At 45.1% G+C, this 24,948-nt stretch overlaps 1 protein-coding gene across 1 annotated transcript in view; it reads right to left on the reverse strand.

Annotated features, from left to right (window-relative positions):
- Positions 1-1,365: 1,365 nt before the first annotated feature.
- The window catches only part of LOC134501276 (plexin-A4), a 65,776-nt gene continuing 42,193 nt past the window's right edge, over positions 1,366-24,948 (reverse strand). Inside the window, exons 12-15 of the mRNA XM_063308929.1 lie at positions 21,739-21,908; positions 19,204-19,416; positions 2,869-3,019; positions 1,366-1,542 (exon numbers count right to left, since the gene is read on the reverse strand). Of these exons, the coding sequence (XP_063164999.1) occupies positions 1,447-1,542; positions 2,869-3,019; positions 19,204-19,416; positions 21,739-21,908 (630 nt within the window). The 3' untranslated portion in view covers positions 1,366-1,446. The remainder of the gene's footprint in view (positions 1,543-2,868; positions 3,020-19,203; positions 19,417-21,738; positions 21,909-24,948) is intronic.

Below are 24,948 nucleotides of genomic sequence, written 5' to 3' on the forward strand. Positions count from 1 at the left end.
AGAGATAAATCTGGAAAAGCCCTATTGATTTTGATGGGGAGACATGTTTAATATTCCCAGTCATGGAAAATAGACACTTGGTTTGACCTGGGGACCCCCAGCGTGCCTCAGTGCAAATAGCAGAACAGGGATAAATGGACTTATTCCAGCTGTAATTATGGTTTCATGGAGAAAGACCTGGCAGGAAATTGGATATATTATATTATGGCAGTTGCAACTTCCATTTCATTGGGAAAGGCACAGTTACAACACACACCACAATGACTCATCATAAGAAACTCTCCTTCCTAAAGATTTCCTTGTCCTGGTGTTATAATTTAAGAGGGGGTATCCTCTTATCTTCACCTCCCCACCTCCAATTCCATGCTAGGATCTCTACCTTATTTATAATGCTGGTTCTTATTTCTGGGTCTTTGTTGTGCTCTGTGGTTCATGAAGGCAAGCCAGAAAAAAAATGGAAGATGCACTTCAAGGTCTTCAGGGAGAGAACAGCAGAGGCCAGTTCTAGCTGCAACTCAGGTTGAGTTGGCTTTCCCCCAGCAGACGCAAGATTGCTGGTTTAAGAAGGGGAACATGCCCTTCCTCCTCCTAAAAGAATCTGGACTGCTTTTTCAAGTAAAGGGAGAAGAAACAGGTAGGGACACAGGTGATGAAGGCGGGAGCTTGTGTGAATGGTTCTCTTTCCATTAGACAGTCAATGGGTACAAGCGGAACGTAACCGTGATTGATCAAACAAACCAAACCAACAGAAAAAGGAAACCGTATGAAAATCAGAACTGCGGAGAGAGAAAAGGCAGGCTTCCCTTCTCCACCCAATCCCCAGGGAATGGGGGACAATCCTCTTAGTTCACAGGTCACTGGGCCTTCTTTCCAGGACATTCCCCTGGAGCAACCTCTTGGCTCCTCCTCTTGAGGACAAAGATTGAGGAGAGGCAGCCACTGGAGGAGAAATTTTTTCCCACGCCAGTGGGATTTCTGAAGGCAAGAGAGCAATCCTCTCTTGGCACAGCTTCTGAGTTAACACTGGGCTTATTTTGGCATTGGTGAGCCCATGGATGGAGCGCCATCAAAGCAGCATGATGGAGGTGGACCCCAATGTTATCCTCGCTCAGTTAACAGAGCAGACAATGGTACATTCTGGTTACAACCGAAGAGGAACTTGCGGACAACAGGGACTCCACCTGAACAGTCCCTGCCTTTGGGATTCCTTCCTAGAGATGTCCCTCAAATCCTTGAGGACTTGTTCCTTGGTGTTCATAGGTTTGGCAGGTGAGGCTCTGAGACATCAAAGTGTCTTCTGGCAACTCTCCTTGGCAGCCAGTTGGAAACTTGCACTTGATGAAGAGTGGACTGAGGCACGGCTTGGTTTTTGTTTGTGTGTGTGTGTTCTTTTTGTTCATTTGTTTGTGTAAATCCCTCCCAGAAAGTCCTTTAGTGGGGCAGTTCTCAGCTGTCTATGCTCATGAGGGTTATAACTTGTTCAAGTTTGTAGGTCAGCTTCTGCTTGCCGGCTTGGTCGTCCTGATCAAGGGCTCCAAGGATCTGTGCAAAATGAAGAAGGGGGAAAGGCGTTAGTGTGGTGAGCTTGTGTCCAGCTGAAAGGAACCACCAAAAGGATGGTCCTCAACATGGGCTCTTAAAAATAGGGGCTGTAGCTCTTTAAAAAGAGAAGAAATTAGGTTTTTAGGGAGGGAGATGAAGGGAAACTGTCAGACAGCTAATTATCAGGGTGCATAAGCATAATCAGGATTTCTGGATTGGTATTGGGAACCACACACATCCTGGGCCTCCCTCCTTGCAACACCTCAACATGGACCCAAGCAAGCATACTGTGTGCCATAGGAATCAACAAAAGAAATCTTGGTATCACACTTAAGTTGCATTGGCACAAGATTTAAGATGGGCGGCTTTAACTTTGCTTTGCCTGCTTCCTGGGTCTTGCAAACCTAGCTTGTTTGGTTAGCTTATGATGACTATGTTTATCTCTAACGTGCTTAACCTGGTTTGCATTAATTCACCTTGTGGGTTTGCAAAATAGATTAAATCACATCCTACCCCAATAAACATCAGGCTAGAAACTGAGAGACTGTGAGTTTTAGTCCTGTCTTAGGCACAAAGCTAGCTGGGTGACCTTGAGCCAGTCACTCTCTCTCAGCCCTAGGAAGGAGGCAATGGCAAACTACTTCCGAAAAACCTTGCCAAGAAAACTGCAGGGACTTACCTTGCTGGCTTGCTGCCAATTAATTGTTTTCTATTATAGCCCATGTCTCCTGAAAAAGGGACTCTGGGTGGTTCATACTATTTTTCCACCAAAGTTAATTCTCCTAAACTTGGTGCCCCAAATTCAACCCTTCTGATGACTAAGGGCTTACATGAGACATTTAGATGCACCAGAGAAGAGAAGAAACAATGGGTTTAAATGACAAGGAAGTAGATTTCAACTGGAGGTCAGGAAGAATTTCCCAGTGGTAAAGGACATGCAAAGATGAAACAGGAAGTCTTTGGAGATGCTGGGCTCTCCACTAGAGGTGTTGAAAGAGAAGGTGGATGGCCATCTGTAGGGGATGCTACAGTAGTAGGCAGCTGCATTTGGTAGAGGATTGCACTTGATGATCCTCAAGTTCTTTCCAATTCTTATATTCTAGTTCAGTGTTTCTCAACCACAGCAAATTTGAGATGTCTGGACTTCACTCCCAGAATTCCCCAGCCAGCATGGGAAATTCTGGGAGTGAATTTCCAGAATTTGGAAATTGCTTTCTGCCTTTTTCTCCCCCGAGTCATAAGAAAACCACAAAAGTGGCTGAAGGCCAAAACTAAATGACAACTTACACTTCCTCACACACCCACACCCATGTGCCCCATGCTCACCTCTTCGCTGTACTTGCCCACGTACGAGTAGATCTCAGAGAGCGCGCTCATGGTGTTGAACTCATTCATGTGCATGCGAGATTGCTCAGCCAGGTAAGCATTCATGTCCTGGTCGCTAATCGCTGGCATCTTGCCAATGTCTGAGTAGTATCTGATGGGAAATAAAAAAAAAGTGTCAGAGTCCCATAAAAAGGCTAGATGTACAGGTGATGTCCTGTCTTACCCATCCCTTCCTATGTGGTGTTGGCTCTTACAGCTGCATCCCCACAAGGAGCTAGGGCGCAATCCTACAGTGAAAAAGCCACATCTAGTTGCATTTCTCAGAAGGATCTGAAACGGGTGTGGGCTGTGTGAGTGCTGACTTGATGGCTCACTCTTCACATTCTTTTGAGTACCTCAAGAGTATGGGACAGAGCAATGAGATAAAGGAGATGGGACTGTTTTTTCCCCTGTTTTGGGAGAGGTCCTTTCCATTGCCAGAGATAGGATTTGCACAGTTGTTGCGATGCTTTCTGCATCCAAAGAATGAAGAATCGTTGCATTGATTTCCAATGTTAGTCAACGGAAGAAGATCTGGAGACTCCGAAAGAAAAGCTGGAAGCCCATATCGCTCCTTAGGGCCACAAATTCCCCATTTATGCCTAGAGGACACTACATCTAGCATACTTCTCAGGGACTCTGCCGCTTAAACTGGCAATCTTAGGGTTTCAGGACTGGACCTAGTTGTGTGAAATACCTAATGTCTTCAGACACCCACTGAATCCTACAGAGCAGAAGGGGAGAGAATATATAATGGATGACTTCAGTGGACAGGCCAAACCTGGTTTACATATTAGGGTAGGAGTGGGCATGGATCTCTTTCTTCGAACTTACATTGCATTAAAAAATAAAAAGTATATCACCAGCACCACCACCATGTAGCAGCCCAAAATTCATAATCAGGATCAGATAAAGAAAAATATTCACTAAGAATGGAAGAAGATGCTTCTGAACACATCCTGAGCTCAGGAATTCACTTTTGATACCAGAACGGGATGGAGCTGTTCGTTCTTTACTTCAACACCACTCTTGAATATCCCATGTCATTCTTTTCAGTAGCCTAAAACGGGGGTTGGAAAGAGGGTGGGGGGTCATCTTTGTTGTGGCTGAAATAAAACTCTGGGACCCTAATCTTTTGCCAGCCTCATGAGAGTCACCCAGATATCTACCAGTAGATTCTGAGTCACATTCTTCTGCTCACTCCTGTAGAAAGGTCTAGCTTTTTGTCTCATAATGGTGAGCAGAACAGTCCTTAGACCTTATTCCAGCAACTGAGCTTCCACTCATCGATGGCCATGTTCACCCAACATGCTTCGCCAGTTCAGTGACTGATCTTGTGGCTGCGTTCACCCAACATTCTCAGCTTGGTCGGTATTACCCTTGGCTTGCTTTCCAGCAACTTAGCATATGGTGCAAACCCAGCTCATTGCAAGAAGCAACTATAGAAACTGGGTAGGTTTAATTACCAGGCTTGAGAACTCAATCGGTGTCTAGAATCAGCTGCGATTCTTTATTGCTCTAACGGGGTCTTGACACCACCCTAATGCAGTGGAAAGATATATGCCCAGAGACGCTGGCTCTTAAGGACGTTGCTATTTCGAATGTCTCCCCTCCTTCTCCCTGACTGCAAGTATGTTTGGACCTTCGAGGACAAGATTTGCAGAAGGTAATCAGTCACTGTCACCAGCAGCTGTGCTCTGCTGTCAACTGGTTAATTAGGCTCCGTCATTTACATTTTTAATTCCTTCAATCTGACATTTTGCACGCATGCAGAGAAATATCTGCACATGTTCCAAAAGGCCCCAATTGCCAACAGCATCCAGAGTTTGGAAACCAGAGAGAGAAAAAGAGAGAAAGAGAGAGAGAGAGAGAAAGGAAGAAGGAGCTAAAATAGCTGACAGGTGTCTGGCGGAAGCCACCACAGCCACCTGCGGAGTTTAGCAACCGTGTTTTGTCCCCCCTAGACAGGAAAAAGGGACACTGGCATCAAAATGTGATGAGGCTGGCCAAGCCATCAGTAAATCTTTCATTTGGCTGCTCTGTAAGCAGGGACACTAGAGCAGGAAGGTCCAAGAGCTAGTGAGGAGGCGTTGTTGTTGAAAAAGGCTGCCCAGAAGGTTGGATCAAACCAAGGGCCCATCTAACCTGGCCTTCCCTGTCTCGTAGTGCATGAGATGCTCCTAAATAGAGATAGGAACCAGGGATCACCCTCCTTCATTGCTGATATTTCAGGCCTGCTGGCAGGAATCCAGGAAGGAGTAAACCAGCATCAAGATGAGGATCCTGATCCGCTATGACTGAAAAAGTTTCTGCAAGGCTGCTGGGCCCCACTGTCTTTGACTGCATCTTGAATGCAATTCTTGGGGCTCACATTTTCCCTATTACAGGTCTTTGTAGTTGGACATGCCAACTAGGTGATGTTCTAAAAAGGAACGATGGCTGGTCAGGGAGCTCTTCAGATGTTGGGCACCGTCACATGATTTTGCTCGACAGCAGTGTGGGTGTGCACATGCAACAATCGTTTTAAAAGCATGTTAAAAACCTCCTGAGATCCTGCAATACTCCACACTTTTCAGCCTTCTCATCCTCTGAACCATGTGACAATCTGCAATGTTTGAAATAACATTGCAAGAGAAGAATACGAAAATCCAATGAGATCTGGAGAGATTTTGTTCATTTTTAATTTTTGGAATTGCTTTGGGGAATCCAAAGACTCTATTTGAAATATTATGAGTAACCGCAAACTTGCAGGTGCTATGTTGCTAAACCCTGAGCTACAGTCTCTCTCCAAATTCCTATAGGTCAGGGGTGTCTGCAAGGGAGTCAATGAAGTCAAGATGGTAATGCTTTGATCACATGGCTGTGATCACCATCGTGACTTTTTGGACTCCTCCCTGGGGATGCCCCTGCTAGAGTTACTTTAGAATAGGGAGGACCAATTTATGGCCCCTCTCTAATATCAGTGCTGCAAGATGGACAGTGTTCATGCATATTTCACAGTGCTAAGAACATAATAGTAATGTATCACATCACATACTGTTAATGTTCTCACTTATCATAGTATTAACTTAATCACACCTAACAAAAAGCAGAGGGTGTAATGGTTGCCTAATCCCAAATACTCAGTCTCACAAGCTCGGGCTTAAAGATAACTGATTTATTAAAGGAATAGTATGCAAATACAGAGAAAGCTGAGAATGAGCAAAAGCGCGCCAAATACAAACTTAAAAGCCTTGCCTTCAATCCAGTCCCGCCCCAAGCGCCCGTCAGCACGCACCCCCTCCCAGGTGCTAGCAACCGTTACACGCGCCTGGGAAAGTAACCTTGAATAGGATTGCAAACCCAAACATACATTCCAAAGTTCCAAAACAAAGCAGAGCGCAGGAATGGAAAATACCAGCAAAGAGCAAGGCGGGTATACACGGAAAACGGCTTGACACGTGAAACGTTACGATGTTAACAGAACATTGAAAGGGGGAACATGACAGAGGGCTTCTGAGTGTCCAGGCTGGTCCTTAGTCTTCTGAAATCTGATTAATAAGGGGGGGGAAATCCCAAGGGATGTAAATGAGTTTCCAAGCCCCTGGATGAGCTCTGTCTGGGGGAAGAGTTAAGGCCAGGGAAGATACAGGGTCCTTTCCCACCTCAATAACCAAGCAAAATGGGAAAGAACCGTTGAAGGGGACATATTAATGTTCCCTTTCCAAGCCTACAGGGCAAGGGTGAAGGAACAAGAGGATAAGGAACTGTAACAACATATTAAGGTTGTGTATCATCGTGGCGTCTCCACCCCACATTAAAGAAGACAAGAATGGAGTATTGTGGCCATGGTTCACTTCAAAGTGTCAACCTCTTATTAGAAGCTTAATGGGTTTTGAGGAACAAAGCAAATGAAACTGGGTGTCAGTCTAAAGTTCAGATCTCTCAATGCTCATCTTGTGCTTGGACTATTGGACAAGGTTCTTTCTGACCGTGGCAGGGGTACAGAAGCTTGGATCCTCCAGGTGTTCCTGGACCACAAATTCAAGCAGGTGCAACCAGGGTGGCCAGTGGAAAGGAATGCTGGGAGCTGCAGATGAGAAACATCTGGAGGAGCATCAGTTCTCCACCCCTGGCCTAGGGCATCCCAAGAAACATTTTCCCATTGCTGGTTTTCTAATCAGATCATAAACAGTCCAGCCATTCTTGAGACATTTCCTCCTGGTACTTTATATTGCCTTCTTGAGACAGTCAACCATTCATGTGCTGATGTTGTGGTACTGACAACAGGCTTTGGGTCACCTTAAAGGCAGCTGAGTGATGCTACAAAGATGCTTAAGTCTCTAGTGAGGACAAACACTTAAATTAGAACGGTGTATTTCAACCTGGGCAACTTCAAGATGTGTGGACTTCAACTCCCGGGATTCCCCAGCCAACATGCCTAAAGTTGCCTAGGTTGAAAAACAGTAGATTAGAATCTCAGTTGCTCCGAAATGATGGAACAGACCCTGTGAATCAGACACAGCCCCTAAGAATCTCATCGCAATAGAGTCCTGCAGGGGAAAAGGGTGAAAGGTGAAAGGTCCCCTGTGCAAGCAACGAATCATGCCTGACCCTTTGGGGGGACACCGCTTTCGTGACGTTTTCTTGGCAGACAATAGAGTGGGGTGGTTTGCCATTGCCTTCCCCAGTTGTCACCTTCCCCAGCAAGCTGGGTGCTCATTTCACTGACCTTGGAAGGAGGGAAGGCTGAGTCGACCTGAGCCGGCTACCCAAGAATCCTGCAGGGGAAACAGGCCCCAAACGGAGGAAAAATCCTCATTGTGCGAGAGATTGAAAAGCTGAGTAAGATATAACCAGAATGACAGAGGCCCCAAAGACAAGCTGAAATATCCTTTTAAAACTTAGAGCTCAGTTTCCTCCTAGTTTGCTGAAGTTCCCCCAAAGCTTTCTAATCCAGCTGATATATGGGGGAGCGTTTCTTCATTGCAGAGGGAAAAATGAGCCCCCAAACAGCTGTTGGAGGGTCCAGGCAAGGAGGAAAGTGACTTACGGTCCTCCAAAATGAGCTGCTGAAAGGCATTCACCCACCTTATAAATATTCCGTGCTCGCCACCCTGCTGAGCTGAACGTGAGAAAAAATGCGGGTATTACACCCGATTAAAAATGAATGATGCTTGTGTGAAGAGGAAACCAGCAGTGACATAACCCACTTTGAAGAGCAGGCGCAGTTTTGAACCGCTAGGCGTGCTTGAGGCTCTCCAGTAAATCAGAATCAGGCCAGGTGGACACTTCCCATTTTAACATCCCTCCTGGGAGAGAAATGCAAATTATCAAATTGGCTATCCAAACTTGGTTTCCTTCCTGCCTTTTGCATGGTGCTGGTAGCAGGTAGCTTGAAAGCCTGCCACATTCGAACTCCTTTCTGGTAAGGTGATTTTTTTTGCAGCCTGTAACAACAGAGCCCCTGATCTAACCATCTTTCAGACAGCAGGCAGGGCAGAGCTAGTTGGCAATGGATCCTTGCTGCAAGCGACATTGTGAAATGTTTGGTTGGCATCTGCTAGCAGATGTCCCCAATCCTGCACCCAACATCTGGGTCGTTTTAGAATAAGGGACCAAAACTTGGTTTGCTGTGACTTTGGTCCCTGTCCTGCTCCCTTCCCTATCATGGCCCTCTGCCCTTTTATGTTGGCTAGCTGTGGGGAGGGCCAGCTGAATTGGAAAGAAAAGGCAATTGCAGAAAGCATGACAGTCCAGAATCAGGTGAAGCTTTGATGGGAAGCTATCAAAAGGGTACCTAAAACTTTCCTGGCCAGATCGATGCTTTTCAGCAGCAGTTCATTTGGAGCAGTTTATAACCCTTGGAAAATAAACCAACAAAAATAAAATTAGCAGCAAAGGAGCAACGCTGCCCACCTGAGTTTGACCTCAGGGCTACATTCATACAGCATGGCAAGCTTGGTTCGTGTTAATCTTGGTTAATTTGTTGAGGTGGTTGCACAAATCCAGCCTGCTTGGAGAGCTGATGGTTCAGTGGACCACGCAAATCCAGAAAATTAGTTAATTCAGGAATCCTTTTAAGCCTGTTGGTCAAATGTGGTCATGTGATCAATTGTTGGGGTGCAAAACCATAGTCTGAAATGGGCGGCAATATAAATCGAACAAATAAATAAATAAATAAATGGTGATCCACAGGTTAGAAGGGGCACTGGAGGGCTGCTTGCCAAAGCACACTGCAAGGAAAACATTTTTGCTATTTCTGTTCCTGCTGCATCCTGTTCTCTTCCTCCCTCCCTCCCTCCCCTGTCATAATTCAGGTTCTTCTTGTGTCCTGGGTGACAGCCAGAAAGAGACAGCCCTTGTGAAGCTCTTCCAATATCAACCTTGAATGCCATCCGGGATGGCATGACAGATTAATTTGCAAAGAGCTGGTTCTTGGTGCCTGTTCCTGTCAGAGGCTCGGAGATGCCTCTATTACTCTGGACCTGTCAAGCTTCCCTGGGAAGGAGGCTTGAGGACACTGGGTGGCTCCGACAGAACTATTCCCTGCATTTGTCTAATTGATTCCCTGGTTCACAAGGACTCCTAAGGGCTCGGTGAGCTCTGGAATGTCTTTCTCTTGGAGAATATTGGCACAGCCCTGAGACTTAGCACACATCTGGATCAACTTTGCTTTCCCCTAAAGCCTTTGTTCACCTCTCCCTGCAGCCATGGGTTGGGAACATGATGTCTGCAGACTTCCATGGGCCTCCAGATTGCTCCCCTGGCACCTACCAGGCTCCTTCTCAACCTGATAGTCATACATACACATAGACATAAATTCCCTTCTCACCCCTGTGGGTGGTATGTGTCTTCCTGAAGCCCAGGCCCTCCATCAGAGGCTGGGAGTTTGAGGGTTCTGTGCAGGATCTCAGCTGTTCCTAGCACTGCATCTTCTGGACAGAGAGCTCTGATGTTGCTCCTGGGATGGAGCCCCTCTCACAGCTTGGGCATCACAGCCGCAAGTGCCCCTACCATCACTGGGACCCCTTTCTTTGGCCTTCACTTTCCAGATCCTACACACACACACACACACACACAGACGGATGCTGCCTGACTCTCATACACACGTACTTGTATGACCTCACCCAGCAGTTTCATATAGATGTTGACAAGGCGGGGGGAGGATGTTGGGCTCTTGAAAAGCCAAACCTGGTCTCCACGAAGATACTTATTTGCAGCAATGCCTTTGGACCCTCGATGCCTCTTTTGGGATGGTGAAGAGTGTGAACACAGTTAGGTCTAGCTCATGTTCTACAGCCTCCTCTGGTGGTGAGGAGGTGGTGACTGGAAATAATGGGTGAATCTGACAAGTCCAAGTTCACTCATGTTCTCAGTTTCCATCCTTTGGAGTCCCCTTCTGCATCAGCTGACATGGTTTTAAAAAACAAAACCGGTATGCCCTTTCAGCCACTCGTCCTCAACAGAACTATTTTGCATGGATCTGTCCTAAGATCACATTTTGGTATACCCTTCTCTCCAGGGTTGGCTGGCCCATCCAATGCGCTCTTCCCTATGGTAGAAATCTTCCCCTTCCAGAGTTATGGGGAGCTGGGGCCTGGCAACTGCTTTTCACCATTCTGAACCCGACCTCTGGTGGTCGGACTAGGTCCCTCTTTGATTGCCCTTTGGAAGCGGCTGAAAGCATCTCTTCTGGAGAGCATCTCTGGAGGAAGATGATACATCTGTTCGGCATGCTAAGATTTTGGACATTACTTTGGCTATATGGTAGGAGTTTGGGTTCCTGAATCTTAATTTTTAATTTAATTTTCTTCATTTCATCTACCCTAATTTAATTGACTCTTCTAACTGTGGACATTTCAGTTATTCGCCATGGATGGTTTGTCAATGAGTGCTACTGTTGTTGACTGCTGGAGGTGGGGGTCTGAGCAGACCATGGTGGTATCGAAGCTTCATAAGCAAATAGATAAGTAAGAATATGGCATGCAGAAAGACCATTCAGATGGCAAAGGAACCACACAGGCTTGGCAACTCTGCAAGCAGTTTCATGCACAAGATGTTCCAAAGGGCCAGCTGTCGGTGCATGCGTGCACATGTGCGCATGCACGAGTAAGGGGAAATCTTGCCTTCATTTTACTTTCTTGCCCATTGTTTGACAGCTCATCAAAATGCAAAACTTCATTAATGATTATCGCCTTTCAGTGCTCTAATCTTCTAGGGTGGTCCAGGTTTTAGCTGTGGCATGGAGCTAATTGTCTTGTGAGGGACTTTTGTTGGCGCTGCTGCTGCTGCTAGTTACAAAGCTCGTTAATAATCATTTAGCATATGAAGTGCTTGTAATGAGACCATGTGTTGCAGACAGAAGATGGCAATTATAGGGATGACATAATTATGCAACTGCTCCCCCATTCAGGTGCAGGGGGCACCAAGCTCTTCCTCAGAGGCTCAGGAGAATGACAAATCAAAGAAAACTCCATTGGGTTGTGGTATGACCTTCAATCGCCAACTTGGTATTGGGTTCGTCCACTGGTTGAAATCCATCTAGCAGAAGACTATGGGGCAGATGCCCAAATTGCCAAGGATATCGATGGTGGACATTCTAGCCCATGTGTTTATTATACCGGCTTAGTCTGGCATGAGAAGGAAGGACTTTGCATTGAAGACCAAAGAATGGAGGAGAGGAAGGGAGTAATGAATTTCCCCAGCAGATGGTCCTACTTTCAGTTAAAGTAGAAGCCACATCAGCTCTCCAGATCAAGAGAACTGATGTGATAAGTCCAAAAGGACTCTTCAATTCACTTGCAGAGAGAGAGAGAGAGAAAAATATTGAATAATACAGAACTGGTGCAAGGAATGAGGGATGATGCTTCAAAAGCAAGTGTCTTCTGCAGCAAACATGGGATGACCTCACTCAAGCAATTGTGAGAAATTAGCTTTCCTGAATTTAGTTTTATGATCTGATTATGGTCCCCTTTTTCTACTGTGTTTATTTATTTATTTTATTTAATTTTTATCCTGCCTTTATTATTTTCACAAATAACTCAAGGTGGCAAACATATCTAATACTCCTTCCTCCTCCTATTTTCCCCACAATGACAACCCTGTGAGGTGGGTTGGGCTGAGAGGGAGGGACTGGCCCAAGGTCTCCCAGCCAGCTTTCGTGCCTAAGGCGGGACTAGAACTCTCCTACCACGCCTGATTGGCTCTTGGGCTGAGAGGGAGGGACTGGCCCAAGGTCTCCCAGCCGGCTTTCGTGCCTAAGGCGGGACTAGAACTCTCCTACCATGCCTGATTGGCTCTTGGGCTAAGAGAGAGGGACTGGCCCAAGGTCTCCCAGCTGGCTTTCATGCCTAAGGCGGGACTGGAACTCACAGCCTCCTAGTTTTGGTTCTGCCTTTGAAGGAAGGAAGGAAGGAAGGAAGGAAGGAAGGAAGGAAGGAAGGAAGGAAGGAAGGAAGGAAGGAAGGAAGGATGGTTCTGTGACTCTGCAAATGTAAAGTGACAGCTGAGAGATGGAGATAATTACAGGCAGCCCTCGCTTAACAACTATTTGTTTAGTGACAGTTCAGACTTATGATGGTGCTGAAAAAACTGACTCATGACCAGTCCTCACACTTACAACCATCACAACATCCCCATGCTCATGTGATCACGATTTGGGTGCTTGGCAACTGGTTTGCATTTATGACCGTCACAGTGTCCTGTGGTCCTGTGATCACCATTTGTGACCTTCCCGGCCAGCTTCTGGCAAGCAAAATCAATGGGGAACTGTGTGATTTGCTTAATGACCATGTGGTTCGCTTAATGCCCACGGTGATTTGCTTAACAACTGCCACAAAAAAGGTAATAAAAACAGGCTGGATTTGCTTAATGACTGCTTCACTTAGCAACTGAAATCCTGGTCTCAGTTGTGGGCATTAAGCAAGGACTACTTGTATTATTACTTTTTTTTACATGCTTGGTTACTTTTCTTTCTCTCCTTGCCACTCTGAATGGGCAGAAGGTTTAGGGAGCTAGGCATGGGCGGGGCGTGGTACCAGGAACAAACAAAGAGCAAAAAGCCCCTTCCTGTTGCTAACTTCATTGATTATCACTATGTGCCATCAAGTTGGTGTGAATTCTTAGTAGCCACATAGGTAGACTTTCTCCAGAACACTGTCCCCACCTTCAGGACTTCCAATGATACACCCATCACTGCTGCAGACAAATCTATCTACCTTGCTGCTGATTGTCCTCTTCTTCTCTTTCCTTCCACCTTTCCCAGGATTATAGACTTCTCAAGAGAGCTGGGTTTTCATACTGATTGATTATGTACCATCACATCAGTGTTGATTGTTATTGACTCTGTAGATGGACCTTCTCCGGGCGATCTCTCCCCAACTGGCTCAAGTTTTCTAACGCCGCAGTCATCACTACTTTAACTGAGTCCATCCACCTTGCTGCTGGTCATCCTCTTCTTTTCTTCCCTTCTTCCTTTCCCAGCATTATAAGCTTCTCAAGGGAGTTGGGTCTTTGCATCATGTGTCCAAAATGCATTAATCAGAACCTGGTCATTTGGACCTCAAGAAGAATCCTGGATTGATTTGTTCTATGATCTATTTGTGATCCAATTCTAGAAGCCATTATCAATCCAGGCATCTGCTACAATGTCTTTACATTATCAGCAAACTGAGTGGCAGCCTTTGGCCTCTTCAGTTCCATTTTCTCTTCCCCCCTCCTTACATGTCAAGCTTTTGTGATTTCCTTGCTGCATGGAAATATTTTATTGCTTGTGACAAATGTTATTAAGCAACTCTGATGAATTTCCAAGGAGAGTTGCAGACTGGAAGCCCAGGATATAATCAAAGGTCAACTACTACTTCTTTTCCTAGTTTTGACCCTGCATCTTGATGAGCTGGTTCCTCTCCAAAGGTCTGTTCTTCTCCATGGCTTTGGGACCTTGCCAAATACTTCCAAAGCTTACAGAATTCCAAGCTCAAAGAGGCAACAACAACACTAAAGTGGACTTCAGTGGTGGAGAAGAAATGGTCCAGTTCCAGTGACTCTTAGGTGAAGTCTAGGTTGTAAATGGAGTTCTTCTGAATTCAAAAAGTTGAGGACAACTCTGCATCTCAGTTTCTCTGACAGAAGCTATGGCATTACTTGGCCAATGAATAAAAGATAGCTGAAGACACATTTGACCTTCTTAGAATAGCTTGGCTTATTATTATTTCGGAATAACAGAGAAGTTGAAGATGGGTCTGGGAACCCTTTTTCTCTCTCACTTAGAAGTTTCACCAGGAGCTGACCATGGTGTCTACTGGCAGCTTAAGTTGTAGCTATGCTAGCTTTAATCCTGTTATCCTCTAACTACGTTTTTGGGTGTATTTATTGCTCTGAAAGCCAACAACAGATACAATTAACACACCAACATTCTTCCCCTCTTAGGTTCAAAAAGTTAGAAACACAATGCTGCAATGGAGATGGAAAGTGCATATCATCATCATCAATCATCATCATCATCAATCCTCCTCCTCCTCCTCCTTAGTACTTACTGTTGGATCCTTCCCAAAGATCTAAGATAATTAAAGGTAATCACTGTAATATATGCATTGTTCCAATTAATGCAAATTTCAGTGTTGTGCTGAGAGTCTAACCATTCCTCTGGTGTCCAGAAACTTTTCCAGATCTTCTGGGAAGGCACCAAGTTCACCAACCATCACTGCTACAACTTTATTTTTCCATGTTTGCTTGGTCTCTATTTGAAGCTCTTTATGTTTCCCTATTTTTCCTAGCTCTTTCTCATTGACCCTTCTATCTCCAGCTACTGCAATGTCTATTATTATTATTAGTAGTAGTAGTAGTAGTAGTAGAAATAATAATAAATTATCCAGCAGAGATCAGTGCCCAACAATAAAATAGTTAATATAAAATTTTATGATAATCAATAAACAAGTAAGAGATAGTCAGCAGTGTCCTTGAGATGTGTGACATTGCAGATCATGGACCAAACGGCCAGGCTTGAATTGTGATGCTGTTATCATCAATCTGCCCCTTCCCCAAACCTTTGCCCTCCCAGATGCTGCTGCAGGTGGTTTACAAAAGATCCAACCCCATTTACTGGAAAGCGCTCCTAAATGCATTAATAAACAAACAAGCCTCACTGGAGACACCAAATATCAGTACAGGTGATCCAATGTTTGATTCACTTAGGAAGCTATTTGGAGCATCTTTTCTGAAACTGAAATAGTAATACTTGGATTCCTAGGAATGCAGGAAATTGCAACTCCCATTCATCTAGAGCAGTGTGAATTCTGGGAGTTGAAGTCCACATATCTTAAAGTTGCCAAGGTTGAGAAATCCTGCTCTAGAGGACCTCATCCTTGGGAAACATGTGCTAAAGCAACTTGGGCAGGTCTACACCTTCACCAAGGAATTTCTCTTCAGAGTTTATTACACTGGCCACATCCACACGACATACTTAAGCTGGCTACCAAATTAATTAACCCGCTTCTCGGGTCAGCACAACACACTGGACCTTAAACTAGCCAGACAGGCTGGGTACCCATGTCTCACTGAGCCACAAAAGACCAATATCCCAGAATCAAAGTCAAAATTTGCCAAGCTGAGCATCTGGTGTGAATGGTGCTGTGGGCTTTGCAACTGTCCTTGTTTAGTATGGTGTGTGAAAAAACAAAACAAAACAAAACAAAACAAAACAAAACAAAACAAAACAAAACAAAACAAAACAAAACAAAACAAAACAAAACAAAACAAAACAAAATAAAAATATAAAGCAACGCAACGCAACGCAACGCAATCAGGCACATCCGGGGAGGGGTGTCCAAGAGATCAACATGGCGGCCACAACTGCACATTTGAAGCCTGCCCCTTTTTTACATGCATTGCACATAAAAAATGGGGTGCAGCTTCAATTATGCAGGCACAGCCACCATCTTAACCTTTCAGACCCCTCTGGGGATGCCCTTTCATGCAGCGCAGTGCAACATAATGCCACGCAACACAAGAAAAAGTGCAGATTAATGCCTCAGATCTATGCATATGTTTTAACAACATGCTTGGTAGCTCCTTTTTCACTGATTTTCCTGATTGCTGGAGCAACCCTCTGCCTGGCAAGCCTGTGCAGGTTAAACAGCAGAAGCAGATCTTCGCGTTTTCTCCGTCGCAAGAGAAACACTCCATTTCTTTCCAGCTCGCAGACAGCACAGCTTGTTCTTTCTTCAAGCTCGGGTTGAGCTCATTTGTCAGGAGGAGAGGCCCCAACCAGCTAAAGACTTCTGTGTTGTAGGCAATATTAAAGGCAATTCTTCTTAGCTCAGCCACTACAGCATTCCCATTTGACCAGATAATTATTTTTAGGTTCGGCCGGAGACCTCAGCTTCTACCAATGCAGTTTCTTAGCAACCCAAAGGCAGCTCAGGAGCTACCTTGCTTAATTATTCCCTAGTTTTCACGCTGTACTAAAGTTCTTCTTAAGGATGAGAGGAAAACACCAGCTGCTTACAAAGCCTGGGAAAGAGGTAGAAAAGGTTCGTAGCAGTTTGCAAATTCAGGCTGCATCATTTACTAGAATACAGGTGATACATACTCATCGTATCTCCCAGCTTCTTGAAGGTCAGGTTGTCTTCTCATGTCAGGCCCAGCCCAAGAATGACGAAGAATCAATCCAGCCAAATTTAAGTTCTTTATTTACGCACACCTTACAGACAGAACCTTGCCAGACTAAAGCAACTCTACCTAACTTAAGGGGAAATATTTTTTTACTTATATATCACATTTATTCCCCACCCAACTCACTCAAATAACCTGGGAAAATCTAGGGTGGGGCTATTTTGAACCTCTTAGTTTTCCCACAGTCACTTCCTGGACTGTGTCTTCTCTTATCTTGTCCTCCTCCTTGGAATGTGCTCCCTCCTTCCTGAGAACCAGCAGCATTACTGAAATCTCCCACATCTCAGTCCAGGAGAATTCTATTGTTCCTCCAAGGTAATGTCATAGAGAACAATGTGGGTTTGGACTGTTCATTGAATTTGTTTTCAGAGTCAAAAGGAAAGAATTCTGGTGAGATGCTAATAGCGTAGCATGGTGTTCTTGGATGTCTTTAATTATGAATTGGCCCCAAAATATGTGTGAGTCTGAAGGTTCTGCCTTTCAGCATGTCTCTTGCTTTCCACACCTCTATTAAATCTCAAGGCAAAGCACAAGGGAATTTCTCCCACGGGGCTTTATCAGGTTGGGAAGTGAGAACAGCCAGGGGACCTCGGAGGGTCAAAAAAGTGCTGCATCTTTTCCAAAGGGACACAGGGGGCTGTCATCCACTGCCAGTTCTGGCAACAGAGTTAAAGTCAAAATCATCACCCGGAGAAATTGGAAAGGAATTCTCAAGTGTCCTTCAGAATAAAATGGAAAAACAGAACGCTCTTTTGCGGAGGAAGACTTTTGAGAAATTGCAAGGCAGATTTGAGGACACCAGGAGTGCAACCAGAAAAAGAGAGATTAGATCAGGGGTTTTCAAACTTTTTCCACTGTGGAACCTGTTAGCTAAAAAGAAAGAGGAGGAGGAGGAGGAGGAGAAATGTGGACCCTATGATCAAGAGACAAAGCTCTTGTGATAGCAAATTGGCTGCATTGGAGTTAATTTTCTGCTTTGGCCCTTGGTCTCTCATGGAACCCTATCAAGCCCAGGGAATCATAGGGTTCTGCAGAACACAGTTTGAAAAACCTTGATTTAGATTCACACTTCCAGGATCAAGACTCAGATCAACATGGAGTCACTGGGGGGCTTCCTACTTCTCCAAATTTTGCAATATCAATCCTGGCTCAGCAATATCAAAACGTATAATGAAAGTACGCTTAACACGAAATCCAGACCAAATTGTGTGTCTTAAGGTGGCATGTATGCAGAGATGCATACTTCATGGAAAAGACCCAGTTCTGTGAGTCACTGTATAGTTAAAGAGACAAACTGATGGGGAACACACAACAAAATGAACATTGGGCCTTTCCTCCCTATTGATTTACAGTGCTCTCCACCCCTCCTCAAGTTGACCTGATCTGTGTCCTTCTTCTATTGCCTCTGTTGGTTTCCTGGTGTTCTCCTGCTGATGTTTCATTACCAGGTTAGAGAGTGAGGTTTGCCAGCTGTTTATAAATAATAGTTTGCCCTAGAGGACTCCACTCTCCCATGCACTGATGATATTCCCTAACCCGGTAATGAAATGTCTGCAGGAAAACCAAGTTAGAGAATACCAAGAACCCAACAGTTCAATCCTGGGCTACATCTGTTCTCTACCATTGGATCCACTGTCTCTCTTCCCAGTGACTGCCAGTCCTATCTTCTCTCCAAAGTAGTGAGTGACAAAACCTAACCGATTTATATTCTTTGAGGCTGCTCCTAGATGGTATCAGAAGAAAGAGGGAAACCCAACTTTAGCACAAGTACAGTTAAGGACCTCTTAAGCCTGTCTTTTTCATGGGCTGACATGAAGGCAAAGTCAGATGCCATGACCCATTGGTGTCAGTGGGGAGATGAAGATGGAGTCCTTGCACACAATGGCCTATCTCTGGAGGGTAAGAGGGACAGAAAGGGTGGGATCTGATTGTGTGCCTTGAAGGACATAAATGGATGACATACGCATTTGCCTTTATCACTCTGTTCTCTTTCTTCCCACTCCTTCAGTGGCATCTTCTCTTGGAGAAAAGATCACAACTGGAAACTAACTGCCTAATGAGAACATCCTTCTAAGTCAAGAGTCTGGCAGCACAAAAACCACACTGAGCTAAGGTGCTCTGGCCAGGCCGGTTCTCTGCTTGAGTGTGAACAACAAATAGGCGGAACAGAAAGGAAAGAGCCTCCCTCAAGGTCTCCGGCAACGAGTGGGTAGAAGCTTCAAGGAAGCTCATAACAAGCTTGCAGGGATGTACAACTAGCTTTGTTCTCCTCCAACTCCAATATATGTGCTGCCTCTAAAACTGGAGCTCATTATTACAGAAGTAGGAACCTCTGACTTTCTTGGCACTGTCCAACTATGCTACCCATTGTCCCTGACCAGAACCTAACAATATCTGGAGAGCCACCATTGCTGCATTATGTCACAGCTAACCAAGGGACAGCTTTCTCTTCCAAGAATGCATACAACCCCTGTTTTAAAGCTACTGAGGCTCATTCATGCTGCCACCAGGCCTTGCATCCTCCCTTCAGTTACTTTAGATTCTTTTACTCTTTCTTTCATCTGGCCAGAGTCAAGCGCTGTCGGATTGACTCTGATTGACCCTCCAGTGATGCTACTACCAAAAAAAGAGAGCAGGACACACCTTTCCACCCAGTTCTTGTAGCTGGGGATGTCCTTGGCATAAAGCAGCTTATTGGATGGGGAATCCTTGCCCAAACGGTGCTCTGAGGTTGAACAGGAATCCATGAAGGTTTGTGCTACCACCGATAAGCAGGCATCTGTGATGCTGTTCTTGTGAATGTCGAAGACGAACTGCGGGTTTTTGATCATGTTCACCCAAAACCTCAATGGTAAGCTGAAGGAAGGAAGGAAGGAAGGAAGGAAGGAAGGAAGGAAGGAAGGAAGGAAGGAAGGAAGGAAGGAAGGAAGGAAGGAAGGAAGACATGGTTTTATTATTTTTTTTTCTCCACATAGTGGATTTTATTTCACCAAATGGGGCAAATTCTCACCCACTGATGCTGCATCATATCCAAGCAAAGCAAAGCTCTTCCAATTTCACATTAAGATTGAACTCAAAGAGGCCAACCTCTGCAATTTCATTTGCCATCTCACCAACACATGGACAATGCACGAGTCGAGACTCACTTGCGTTCCCCAGCCACCCACCCCCATTTCCCATTTGTGGCATATTCTGGGGCAGCTTCTGACTGTAAAAGAAATGTACCAAAAACATTCCAAAAGTATGCATTGTGAAATGCAATTTTAAGCACTGAACCGTTCTGTCACCTTCGCATGAAATGATAATCCTAATGTGTAGTCCCATTTTCCTGGGAAAGAAAATAGGATTCAGATGAGATGCTGAGGATAATTATATTAGAATAATATTTGATTGTATAGCCAATGAACAGAACAGCAACTTAGATCACCCTTCCCTAGTTTAGTATCCCGCTCTGACGTGTTGAATTTCATTTTCTATAATGTCAAGCCAGCTTTCCATCATACTGGCTGAGAGTAACATAACTTGGAATCCATCATATCTGGAGGCCACCAGCTTGCAGAACCCAGCTTTGATATTTGTCACTTCCAGGCAGATGTTTTGACCCAGTGGACAAAAATATTGCTCAAAAGGATTCTTCCTAAACCTTTTATCCCCACCCACCTTCCAAGTGCCAACACCCACCATTTGTTTAATCCAAGGTAAATGTCCTGTCTAAATTTCCTGGCTACTTTTCATGTCCATGTGATTCTCTCTTTCCTACTTCCCTGAATCCCTGCGTGTTGTTCTCTTTGCAGCAAGCAACAGAGGATAAGTCAAGAAACCATTGTGAAGAAAGAAGTTGAGAAAACAGACATGGAATTAATTGAATCTGCTCAGAACCATTTTTCAATTTCTGTAATCCCCTTTTCTACACCCACATCTTTCCCCCCCTTTTAGAGAAGCCTGCTCACTTAGCCTGAGTGGCTTCAATCAGCCTTAAATTAGTGCACAGATTAGTTAATAATATGCTAATGTTCCATTCGCTCCAAGTCTCTTCTGTTTTCCTTCCTTCCTTCCTTCCTTCCTTCCTTCCTTCCTTCCTTCCTTCCTTCCTTCCTTCCTTCCTTCCTTCCTTCCTTTTCATGCCAGCAATCTAGCAATCAGCAGGATTGCTCACAAAAGAAGGAAGGAAGGAAGGAAGGAAGGAAGGAAGGAAGGAAGGAAGGAAGGAAGGAAGGAAGGAAGGAGAGTTTTCTTTTCTCACCCGCTTGCATTTTGAAAATCCATTGTGTTGGTTTTTTTGCATAAAGTGGATTGAGTATGCTCTCTCCGTCTTTTTAACTTTGTATATTTTTTGTAAAATCTTTTTGTAAGATCTTTTATTCTCCTTTTTTACTTGTAAGCCACCTAGAGTCACTTATACAGTGAGATGGGTGGTGTATAAATTGAATGGATGGATGGATGGATGGATGAAATAATGCAGGGGCTTCCTAGCAGAGGAACAGAAAGTTCAACTTATCAGCAGTCAAGTGTTTTTAGCCACTTCCTATATAAGAACAGGAGAAGAGCACTGAGGCTGGACCAGGCCAATGGCCCATCTCATCCCTCATTTTGGGTTGTTGAGTGGCCAAACAGAGGCACTGGGAAGCTCAACACAGAGAGTGATAGCAGCTGAGATCCATCTTTCTCTACAAAGCCCTACGCTTTGACCAGAATGCTACTCATATCCCAGTTTTTCCTACTTAAAATGTCATAGTCTTTGTTTTCCTTTAATTGCACCACATTAAAGTTCAGCAGAAGAGGATGGTCACTGATGAACTGGATGAGCTTCAATAGGTCTATCACATCAGCCACTAGGGAGGCCATACATTTTGGAAGTGACACGTCTTGGCCCTGCACTGGGTAGGAAGGCTCCAAAACCTCCTTAAACTTTGAGAATATTCTCTTAATGGCATTCTCTTAAGTTAAGACATCCGATCAAGGCATGCTGGGTGGGGAATTTGGGGAAGTCCACACGTCTTCAAGTTGCCAAGGTTGAGGAATACTGCCCTAGGATGAGCGCTACTGATCTTCGCTTTCTACTGGAGTCCAGCTGTGGCATCAGTGAGTCCTTCTTGATACCTTACCTGGAGACTGTTCTCCTTCCCCTCCCTTTGGTTACATCGGGGCAAGTGTTTTGGACTCTTTAGAAGCGCTCACCAATTGCTTTTCCAGGTGTGCCGCACATGAGGGTCGTGGATGTTGTGCTTATCTGCTTGCTCGTCCAGGAAGTCAAACATGTACTTGATGGCCAAGGGCAGCGCACTGCCACGATGTGCTGTGCTGAAGATTGTCTCGAAGAGGTCATCAACAAACTTCTGTAGCGTGCCCTGTAAGGGAGAGATGGCAAGGGGGCACCGCGGGGGAAAGGCAAGAAAGAGCGTATTGAAAAGAAAAAAAAAACAGCAGAGAGAAGAGGAAGAGGAAGAGGAAGAGGAAGAGGAAGAGGAAGTTCATTTTCAAAAGCAGCCTGGAGATCATCAGACGGTTGCCATCCCGGTAGACCTCACTTAATGACTGCCCTGTTTAGCAACTGTTCAAAGTAACAACAGCACTCAAAAAGTAACTTTATGACCAGTCCTCACATTTATGGCCATTCCAGCAACCTGCAGTCAAGTGATCGCCATTTGCACACTTCACAACCAGCTTCCAACAAGCAGAGTCAATGGAGAAGCTGGCAGTGAAATCGCAAGTTGCGGTCACGTGATGTCCTGCTTAATGACCTGCACTGACTTGCTTAATGGGAAGTGATATCATATATGTCATGGTCATGTGATGCTTCGCTTAGTGACCACCTTGCTTAGTGATGGAGTTGCCAGTCCCATTGTGGTCACTAAGTGAGGACTACCTGTATTGCAAATGTTGAGATGAACATGTATATCTTCTTTTATCATTTAAAACAAGCAGTGTGAGCATCAGCTATGCTTCCCTCTGGATGAAACTTATGTTTGTTACCCCACTACCAAGAAGGCCCTGATCCTGACCCAGGGATGTCAGTGGGGGTCAAAAAAGTCACGATGGTGGCCAGAACCATGCAACTGAAGTGTCATGAGTACTGATGGCGAGCTGGAAGGGGCCCCTATCCAGAAAGGAAAGCGCATGCGTAGTACTGAGGAATTAAGCAGCCATTCAAAGAGACACAGAACAGACCCGCCTTAACCTTTGGGGTTTCTCTGTCTGGGTTTTTCCCACGCTTCTTAAGTTTGTTAGGATTTTCTGTCTTATGTAGCAGTAATAAACACTAGAGACCTACTCCTCGTCTCAGCCTGGTTCCTGACTGTTAGGACAGGAAGTCCTGCCCCTTTTTTACATGTGTCATGAAAAAGGGACGCTTCAATCACATGGCTGTGGCCACCAACTTGAACATTTTTGACCCTCTCCTTGTGGACATCCCTAAACCACCATCTTTTGAACCACAGTAGTTTGGTGGGGTGTTAACAGGCCTTCCCAGATGATCTTCACACATTGGATGTTAATGACAAAAGCACTTTTATAATTGATTCTTAAACAACTTAAGGGTTTATAGACTAAACACCAACACCTTAAATGATCAGATACCTAGTGCAAAGTGGTTGAGTTCACACCACACTCTACAGTGGAATTGGGCAGTTTGTCGTTCAGCCCTCCTCTGGGCACATGGTGTGAACCGGGCCATCCCAGGAAGCCACCACAGGTTTCATTTGCTTGGATGTTGCAAAACCGCACAAAATAAAGTGAGTACCAAAGACAAACATGTCTTGGTTGACTTGTTGAGAAGAAACAAAAGGCAAGGTGGCATTAATGGCCACTTTGCATCAAGGGCAGGGCAAGGTCAGAGCAGGGGAAAAGGGGCCAGACCCACAAGGGGCATCCTGTGTCTCCCATTTGTCTCTGGGAAATCGCTTCCCTTCCCTATGCGCGATGGGTCTTCAGCTGGCTCTGCTTGGCTCTGCACTTTGAAAGTGTCAGCAAAATCAATGCTACATAAATCACCAAGCGTCGGCGTTGAGCGACAAGAAGGTGGGAGTCACGTGGAAGGCACTGAGTGTTAAAACACCTTCGCGGTATTCCCTGGGCCGAAAGTCAACAGCAGAGGATTATAAAGCTGTCAAGGAAATCATCTCCCCTGAAGCACTGCGCACGGTGACAGACGAAAGCTCGCTCCCCCTCCAAACCTCGGTTTAGGTCGACACCTCAGCCGAGAGATTATTTCCTTGTCAAGTGATCTGCTCGGGAGTCCCTCTCTCTCTCCTCCCCGCTTGTCTTCTCCTAAAGGCTCTCCTCCTGAGGAACTCCTTGCAGAGGAGAAATGGAGGAGGGGGGGGACCAGTTCTGCAAAGGGCAAAGTGCGCTTACATTATAAAGGTATCACAAAATTAGGCTTTGATTTATCAGTGCCGCAGGAAAGAGGCGAAGATGCTATGTTGACCACCAGGAGGCACCGCATGACTGCAATATGTGCCAACTCAGCTGCCTCATTAGGGACAAGGAGGCAGTGGCCTCCAAGGATAGAAGCTGGTGGGATGGCCAGAGATGTACTCCCTTGAATATTTCCTTTAAAGTCCATCTCCCAGTCATTTTCTTCTGCTGGCGGATAGTGTTTTGGGTAGACCCTTGTTGGGAGGGTCCACACATCTTACAGTTGCTGAGGTTGAGAAACACTAATGGGGAATTCTGGGAGTTGAAGACCACAGTGGAAGGGAGTTGAAGTCTCAAGTGCAAAGGTCCACATGTAGAGGGTTTCAACCCCATCGAATTACATCTGGCTACCCGTGTTTGAAGAGTCCCAATAAGGACAAAACTAGTCATGAGGTGGTCAGTGTAGATGTACACCACAGACTGAGTTGGCTTATTTAATAATCATGTAATGGGATCTCCCATCAGTGGGTTGTTTGTGTTTGAAGATACTCCTCTTTCTTATGATACCTGGGAAACAATCACAATTGCTGTGTTCATAGCAAAGGCTGTGCCAGGATAGACAAACCACCTTGTATCTTCATCTGATGGCCTGGTTCACACAATGCGCTCAGACAGTAGCTGGGTTACCACCATGTGGTGCATCATAACCCAATTTTAGTCTAGTCTAACATGGGGGAACCCAGTTTCCACCGGAACTGGGGGAGTTGCAGGAGAGCTGTGGTTTTTCCATCCTGGGTCCTACTGTATATGGACCTCCCAATAATGATGGGATTTTTCTCGCCATTCTTCATTTATTCAGTTATTGGATTTAGATCAGTGTTTTTCAAAGTTGGCAACATTAAGATGTGTGGGCTTCAACTCTGAGAACCAGGGAATTCTGGGATTTGAAGTCCACACATCTTAAAGTTGCCAAGTTTGAAAAAAACATTGGTTTAGATTAATCCAATAGATTCCAGGTGACCGATAAAAGAG

Source organism: Candoia aspera, chromosome 7 (genome assembly GCF_035149785.1).
Source record: "Candoia aspera isolate rCanAsp1 chromosome 7, rCanAsp1.hap2, whole genome shotgun sequence".
In the NCBI taxonomy this organism is placed as follows: domain Eukaryota; kingdom Metazoa; phylum Chordata; class Lepidosauria; order Squamata; family Boidae; genus Candoia; species Candoia aspera.